This window comes from Mastacembelus armatus, chromosome 11 (assembly GCF_900324485.2).
Source record: "Mastacembelus armatus chromosome 11, fMasArm1.2, whole genome shotgun sequence".
In the NCBI taxonomy this organism is placed as follows: domain Eukaryota; kingdom Metazoa; phylum Chordata; class Actinopteri; order Synbranchiformes; family Mastacembelidae; genus Mastacembelus; species Mastacembelus armatus.
The window spans coordinates 21067368-21075882 of NC_046643.1; the positions used below are offsets into that span (position 1 = coordinate 21067368).

Below are 8515 nucleotides of genomic sequence, written 5' to 3' on the forward strand. Positions count from 1 at the left end.
CAGAGTTTCTTAACTTGATCTGTGTACTTCTGCAGCCCAGGCAACCAGGTTAAAATACTGTTTGACATCCCCTTGCAGGAACAGTTTTGACCCCCCAAGACATCATGTCTGTTTTGGAAGAGAAACTCATCGCTCTAGCACTTCCTTGTTCCTTCTTCTCTTTCAGCACAATGAAAACATTCTTCCTGCCTGAAAACACAATGACTGAATTACGTTTTCTATTAAAATAAATACCCCGTGACCCTGGCTTTCAGGAAAAAGCGGGTATAGAAAATGGATGGATGGATTCAAATAAATAAGAAAAGCTGTTAATGAATGTGTCAGTAAAATGATCACAACAAACAAACCAAAATGTGACAATACACATCCACATGTAACTGCAGCATTATGAAGTTTTCATGGTTCTGTTTAGACACTGGCAGCTCTTGGTTCAGAAGAAGTTCACAGTGACCAGGATGTGAACCCTGGAGCTTGCTGTGTAAGTCTTGTGTTTAATTTGTTTAAGAAAATGGTTAAATAATATTAATCTACCATAGATCACATTTGTTACTATTTAAATATCATTTTTATATTGCCTGAATTGGGTGGGATATTAGTGGGAACAAACAGAACAGCTCAAGACAGCTGACTAAGTATTTCTCTGTAAATAAATATAACAAAGCCTTTCTGCTAATGTTCTGTGGAAGTTCAGTAGTAACTGTCACCAACAGGAGCCATGTTGTGCAGAGAAACATGCCTTTTTTATTCCCGCTAATATGGTGCTGACTGCTGACGAAACTATTTTCTGTGAGATAATCTTATCAAAGTCTATTTCCAGACAGGCCTTAATCATGTATACTGTAAATAATGAAGGAACTCAGTGACCGATGTGTAAAAAGTCCTGACATGTTCTTCAGACAGAGACCACAACTACGGCTCTCAAATATAATAAATATGTGAAGTACACGAATGCTTTAAAGAAAACACTTATAATCCAGAATTTGGGTTTGAGGGATTTTTCAAAACAGCATCATGGGGCAAAACATTTCCAGAGAAATAAGAAAACAGCTCCTACCACAACAGCAGCAGCTCTCCCACAAGCTCATGTCAGCTTGACCTTTAATCCTTAATTTAAAAACAGGCCTTAAAGTACACAGCACTGTGTTTGTTTTGTTGTTGCAGGATTCAGTGTGTGTTTTCCTGTGTTCGATTTACTGGAATTACAATTTTCCAAAGTAGCCTGTTTAACTCCATGATTGCTCTGTGAGAAAACACTGAACAATCTTACTGAATAAGATGAATAACCGCTAACCATCTCGTCACACTGATTATTGCAAAGACTATTGACTATCATGAAATAATGCCTCGCATTAATACTGATTAAAAATTCTGTATATATAATATAATCAGTATAAGGTAATCCATATGAGTAAATATTAGTAAGTGTATTTTTACACTTGTTTCTTCTTAACTCTAGTAGAAAAAAATATAGATTTATTTCTGATTAGAAAAAACAAAAACAAGTTTTAATTTTAAATTTAATTTAATTCGAATTTCTTAAACAACCTGTGAAAACTGACCAGTGCTGAGTTGATTTTAACCTAATTCCTGTAATGAATTTGGTCATTTTCTTGATTAGGCCTAAGATCTTTATCATTTTGGGGGAAAATATTGAAATTTCTCCTCTTTTAAAACGAAAATTAAATTGGAGAACACAAAAATAGTCAACATGGCATTTATTTTTGATATTGTTATGACCAAATCTTCTCAGACAATATCAGATTTGGTTTATTTCTACACCCTGTAGCCTTAAACTCACCTCAGCCTTATTTATCTAGCATGTTTCCACCAACCATGCAGCTGACCCCAAAGCGCTGTAACAAAAAGAACCATAGATACAAACAACACAGAAAAACATCCAGAAGACAATAAAAACAGATCTTGGTATCTTCAGGCACAGAAACCCAGAGGACTCGGCAGTCTGCCAGTGCGACGTACAGGAACTGTTCTGTCGGGGGAGGGTGGGGGGGTGCAGTCTATTTAAACCTTTAAAAACACATTAATCAATTTTATATTAGCCCACCATAAATCCTTAACCGCAAGTCTATAGAGATGTGAGCTGCAGCATGTCAGGGAGTCATGACAGCGTCACCAGCTTGAGAAGCTGTGTCAGGGAGGAACCTCAGTCATATCAGAGACGAAACATGTAGACTGACAGCAAGAGAGATTTCCTTCTAACATTTGTCAGTCTGTCATTCAGTGGTGCATGGGCTGCTGACCTCAGACTAGTCGCACATCATAGAACCAAAATATCATGACTCACAGGCATTTCCGTTAAAACGTTGCAAATAATCCTTGTGTTTGGTTTCTTTTAACAAAAGATTCAGTTTCATTTGCAAATTTCCTCAACAAAACTGTACAGACTCAATACAACGTACCATTCCTCATTTTAAATACTGTGTCTGCTTAATGTTCTAAAAAGTCCCCAGTACCAAACATTAAAACCCATTTTATCCACGAAAAGAAGGCAAGACAGGTTTATTTACGTACGTATCATGTAGGTATCACTCAAAAAGTCCAGTCAAACTGTTGCACACAGTGCATTAAGACACTGAACAGGTTACAGCAAAAACACTGAAACACAAATGTGAAAAACATTTTCCATCTGAGAAATAAACATAAGTGCAAGGAGGATGATAATGAGTGCTTCGCAGTCAGTCAAAGAACGTGGAGAACGCTAAAGATCTGATCCAGGCTGAGTTTTCTCTCGCTGTCTGGTGCTCAGTACCTCAGTGCAGTTTTTCCAGAGTTTAAGCAGATCACTGACAGGTGAAAAACAACCCAACACATATTTTGATCCAAAACAATGTGAAGCGTTATAGACAAACTTTCATTTGAACAGTCTTAGTGAAACCACTGCAAAAATATTTAACAGCAATTTGGTCCATGAGAGAGAGAGAGAGGCTGGGTGTCATCATATTGTGACATTAAATATTTTTCTATGTACTGGAAGTTTTAAATAACAGAGACCCAGTGATTGAGCCCTGAGGAACTCCACTTGTCCACTCAGATTAATCGCTGCCACATGTGAAGAAGAAGCTGCTCCTGTCCTGTAGTCAAGATTCAAATCACTTGAATCAGTGTCTTAGAGCCTTAGCCAGTCTGGAGGTACAGGCAGTAGAGAGAGCCAGGGGAACTATGATGCAGGAATTTATTTTGGAACTGAGATGTACAAACAGGAAAGGTAAATACACATGCAGCAGCAGTAAAACAGGTAAAACAACACATGTAAAATCACCACCCCGACAGAAGAACTGGGGTCCATCTAAGGTCCAGAAAACACCAGAATCCAAAGAAAGCAGAGTTCAAACAGATATTCAGAGATAAACAGACAACTCAGGTAAAACTGTCCAAGAATATTCACGGGCAACATCAGCAGTGAACAGCAGGAACAAGGAAACACAACTATAACACAACAAGCTGACAAGGCGAACCGGCAACAGGGAGCAAGAAATGGCATTTACACACAGAGACTACAATATGGAAAAAAATTAGAGATAACACACCATGGAAACAGAAGGTACAATGACAAGAGGACACACAACACAGGAAATCAGCCCAGGTCACAAGTTCAGTAGTACATATCCAACAGAACTAGGACTAAAGGGTTTCTCAAATCAGGTAAAAACGGGTTCACAACTAATATAGTTACTCTTAAATTACTTTTAAGTTGTATATGGATTTGCAGTTTTATTGGTTAAGGATTGATAACTGCAATTTCCATTTTACTGACTGTGTCGTTATCAAATGCTGAACTTATATACCTTGAATTTATTACAAACAGGTCTCAGACAGGTTCACTGCATTTGTCAGTGGAAAGGAGTTCAGGTGATACAGACTTTAAGGTTTTGTGGCTGATATTAGAAGAAAACAAATGTGAGGCTGATAGAAGGGCTAGGGAACAACTAGTCTTGTGTAGTCCTGTGTTTAAATAACGTCTCTTCTTTATTGTCCAGATACAGTAAAACATGCTGGCAGGGACGTGAGCTGATTCTTTCTGGTTTTGTCAGTTATCAGATCTTGTGCCTTCTTCTTATGGCTGCGCTGTCGTAAAAAAAAAAAAAAAACTGTATGTTTATGTTTTTATTGTGATGCTTTTTCGTGGTCATCTCTCAGAAATGTCTTTTTTATGGTCGACAAAATGAACTTGAATTAGTGACTGTGACTGTTTGAAATATTTAAATACGAAAGACTGATTCTTATGAACAGCTTTTCCAAAACAGTTGTCTGAAATATGTTCAAATACTCAAAAGATGAATAGATGCATCTCTCAAAGCTTTAAAATATGGGGTCTTTAATTTTCTTTAACAACATGAATAAAGCGGAAAAAAACAACAGATGCCATTAATCGTGTATATATGTAATCATTTTTATTTGAGTGTCATTCGAAACAGCCACGCATGCACCAACTTAATTTGCACACATTTTTCTCACTGGTATAAATAAAATAAATTAAGGTCCCAGCTCACGTCTTCAGCTGTTGCACAATATAAAAACCTTTGGATTTACTGTGATCCAGCGCCATGCTGGGGTTTAACTGCAGACATGGGAAGAGGTAGATAAACTGCAGTCCAACAGCTTTTATTTTGAAAGGGTAATGCCCATGTTTGTTATATTTGTTGGAGTCCACCGCCTGATGCTGTATGGACTCGGGTATAATGTATTATTGTAGCATCTTTGCAGCAAATCTGTAATTCAATAGGTACAATTAGATGTCAGATGGTGCACATGTGACCTGATAAATGTTCTTAGATTAAGAGCAGGAGGAGTGTACTCCTGACTACAAACATTTAGTTCTATTTTACTGATCTGTTTTTCATTTGTTATGTTAGATTGTACAGTTCCCACCAATCACCTGATCTCAGATGAATGTTGTGTCGCGTGGTTTATTACAACCGTGGTGGCTTTTCTGAAGATATGGACCCACAGGACAGCAGGTGTGACTGTTATTCTTCTACAGCTAATCAGAATGTATGAGGGTCCATATAGACCACAATACATATTATAGGCCTCCATCCAAGCATTGTCACTATCATAAAGCAGAGTGTGGCAGAAACCAGAAATTGAAGGAGTATAGTCAACGTGTTTTCTCAGTGCATGTACTGGGAGTTGTGGCTGACAGGCCTGTGTTGACCGGCAGTTACAGCTAGTTTTTATACTCCTTCCATTTCAGAACGTATTCTGGTCTATACGGACCTTCATATGAACTACTAAAGCCTGTAATGATAGTTGATGAGTTTTGAATGTCAAGAAAAAAAGAAATATTTCAATAAACAACAACAACCAGGTTAAAATCCTTGCTAATTTCAACGAGTCTGTTATAGTGTGTTTAGTACCTGTACCTCGTTCCCTAAACTACGCAGTTCTTTCAGGTTGGACTCAATTCTCTGCATCTTGTTGTGTAGTCTCTCCCCAGCGTTGTCTGCTCCTGCTTTCGTCAGTAGATCTGGAAGCTGCTGGATTTGTTCGGAGGTGGCAGAAGCTACCCAGGTGTTGATCCGCTCAAGAAGGGCAGGGAGGTTAAGTCCTGCCGTCCCTTCCTGTTTTCTGCTGTCTTTAGAGGGGAGCTTGTGCACGATACGACGCAGCCTCCTAATGTGTGGTTTGTGGTGAACAAAGAAAGCGGGGACAATTTCCCTCAGGTAGTCGCCGCTGTCTGCAGCAAAATAAGAATGACAATCAGCAAGTGATAAGAAAACAGGCTCTTACGTGAGCATGTGCCAGCAATACGTCCTGTAGATTGACTCTTTTGATTGGAATGGACCAGTCATTCCTGCTCTGAGCACATATTGAAAGCAAAAATGAAATCACCCAACACTTCAAAATAAAGGGTTGGGTGATTTCCAGGCAGATGACCTAGGATGGGGAGTGAAGGTTTTTATCTGTCTCTGCTTGAAGTGCTGGCAACATTTGAAAGCAAATTTCTGCAGATTTCATTAGAAACAGAGCTGTACAGCAGAGCTTGGAACGGCAGACTTTTAGATCTTGCATTATTGACTCCTACATGAGCGTCAAGTGAAACCAACACCTTTATGTTAGTTTGGACTGAGCTGACGACCAAAGACCTCAGATCTCTGCAGGTGTTTCCTTTCATCAGGAACTCAGTCCTGGCTTTAAGGTGGGAAATGAACTGAAGCTAACAGGACAAAACCTGACGCAGCCTCTTTCCCATGTTCCCTGACGAACACATAAACTCAGATCTTACTTTTTGACGTGAGCTCTGTGCTGCTCGCACACACGCTGTCGTGCCACGCGGCGCCCTTCAACACCAGCTTCAGCCCTGCGGCCTCACAGTTCAGGTGCTGTGTGCAGTTATGATGAGCGGAGACGTTGTCGGAGAAGGTGCCGTTGGGACAGACGTGGCACGCCGTGTCATTCTCTGGTGTACCTGCAGCAGACAGGAGCGCTTGTTTTAGATGTGATTATCAGCGCAGCTAAAACACAGAGTCTTTCTGGTCTTTCTTCTTCTGCCTCTAGTAAAACGGCCTCATATTAATCACATATTAACCAAACTAAGAAGTGACTTTATGAATGAACTGGCTCAGGCAACAAGAGACCAGGACCCTTGAGCCCCTTTTAAAGACTGTCCCATCTGTCCATTCAGTGCCTGTTTTCTGATCAGTCTGTTTGCTCTGCATCACAATCCTCTGAGGGAAACCTTGAAGGTGAATCTGTCTCATTAAAAATGCTGCTGGTCCAGAGGTGGATGCCTAACCGCTCTTTGCCTCCGTGTGGCACTAAACCACAGTCTAAGTCCTTCTATAGTCACTAACAGACTCTGGCTGCATCAGTAGGTTTGTGGTGCTGCTGTATCTGTGGTCACACACATCAGTGTCAGTTAATTCATTTTTAATTAATTAGTCTTCAATATGGTCCAGAACCAGAACTTCAATATGGATCACAATGTGTCCAGTCATTAAAGAAAGTCCAGTCATTAAAGTCAGTCCAGTCATTAAACTATTTAAATCAGTGGAAATGGTTTATGAAATAATACTACAAGCAGCTATGACTGATCCTCTTAGAACCACAAGGATTTGTGGGTACCGGTCGGTCGGTCAACATGTAGATGCTCAGAGGTTTACAGCAGCATCATTTGGGGTTTAGGTACCCCTCAATGCACATCAGGGATCTATGTGAGGAGCAGAGACCAGACTACACAAGCCCTGGCACAGCGGCCTACCTTCGGTCAGAACTCCCTGTCCGGACGGGCACGTCTTGTGGCGTAGGCACATCTCGTACTTCTCCTCGTAGTAGTACCCGAGCACACACTGGCACTGGCAGTCTCTGTCCGCGGTGCACGCCGACCTCTCTACCTGGTTCTGCCCGCACACCCCGCAGCGCAGGCACTTGCCGATGTGGTTCCACAGCTCCGTGAACGAGCCCGGTGGACAAGGAGCGCAAACGCTCATCGTCGTGGCCGTGCAGCGTGCGCGTAAGTAGGTGCCGGGTTGACAGCGGTCGCACTCCACAGAGTTTCCCGTGACCGGGTCGGTTTCTCTGAACTTGAGGACCGGTGCGGCCACGGCGCCCACCTGGACGGTGCGCAGGAAGAGCAGGACCACCGGGAACAGCGACAAGGACACCTGGGAGGAGGAACGAGGACATGGGGTGAAACACAGCGAGAAAACACGGGAATACCAGCACAGGCGGCGGAGGCACACTTGGAGCGGGTCGGTCAGAACCGGTCCAAAATACTCAAGCACAACACATCAAAACGACTCTCTCCAGCCACGTCCACCAGATTAAAGAGGGAAACACTCCGCAATAAGCTGCGCACTAATGCAGGTGTGCGTCATGGAGCGCAAAAGCAGCACAGGTGTGTGTCTCCACCTACCATCGTCAACATGTTGTGTGCGGCGCTCCGTCTGGAGGAGGATCTGCTCTCCGAACCTCCTCATCTCTATTTATCAGTCGGCAGCGCACGCCCTCCATCTCAATCAATCGACATTTCTTGGGAATGCCGTGGGCTCATCGTGGTGGTTGAGTTTTGAAATTCCTCACTCGTGAAAGTTCACTTATTGGTCATCAATCCGCCAGAAATCACGAGTGACGCGCCAGGAATACCCGAGCCCAGTCCTCACGGTGTGTGACGGCTTTGGGACCAAACCTACCTCCAAGCGCTTCACCATGAGTCCACCTGTAAACGTCTGACCCAGCCCTGAGCCTGAACCCAGGTCCCCTCCCTGTCATTCAGAAATGTCTCATTTCAGGCTCAAACGCACAAAAAGGGGACCAGGTTTTGATTCAGGTCGGTTGTTTGCTGAGAATTAAACTTTGGAGCGTTTTAAATTTGTCCTGTGAGGTAAAGCTGATGTTTGGGTTTTATCCTGATTCTGTACTGGGACCAGACTGATCCGTGTCATCACAGACATTAACAATAATAATATAATAATATTAATAATAATAATGATAAAAACAAATGATTGAAACAAGCAGAACCAGATGTTTAATGTTTCATCACAAACTCTAAAACATT

The 8515-nt window shown here is 41.9% G+C and overlaps 1 protein-coding gene across 1 annotated transcript; it reads right to left on the minus strand.

Moving 5' to 3' along the window:
* Positions 1 to 3962: 3962 nt before the first annotated feature.
* Positions 3963 to 8032, minus strand: tnfrsf11b (tumor necrosis factor receptor superfamily, member 11b). The gene is made up of 5 exons (XM_026300637.1): positions 7874 to 8032; positions 7220 to 7622; positions 6245 to 6427; positions 5382 to 5695; positions 3963 to 4083 (listed from the first exon to the last, which is right to left on the minus strand). The coding sequence occupies exons 1-5, from the start codon at positions 7883 to 7885 to the stop codon at positions 3985 to 3987; spliced, it is 1011 nt and encodes a 336-aa protein (XP_026156422.1). The 5' UTR covers positions 7886 to 8032; the 3' UTR covers positions 3963 to 3984.
* Between the last annotated feature and the right edge of the window lie 483 nt (positions 8033 to 8515).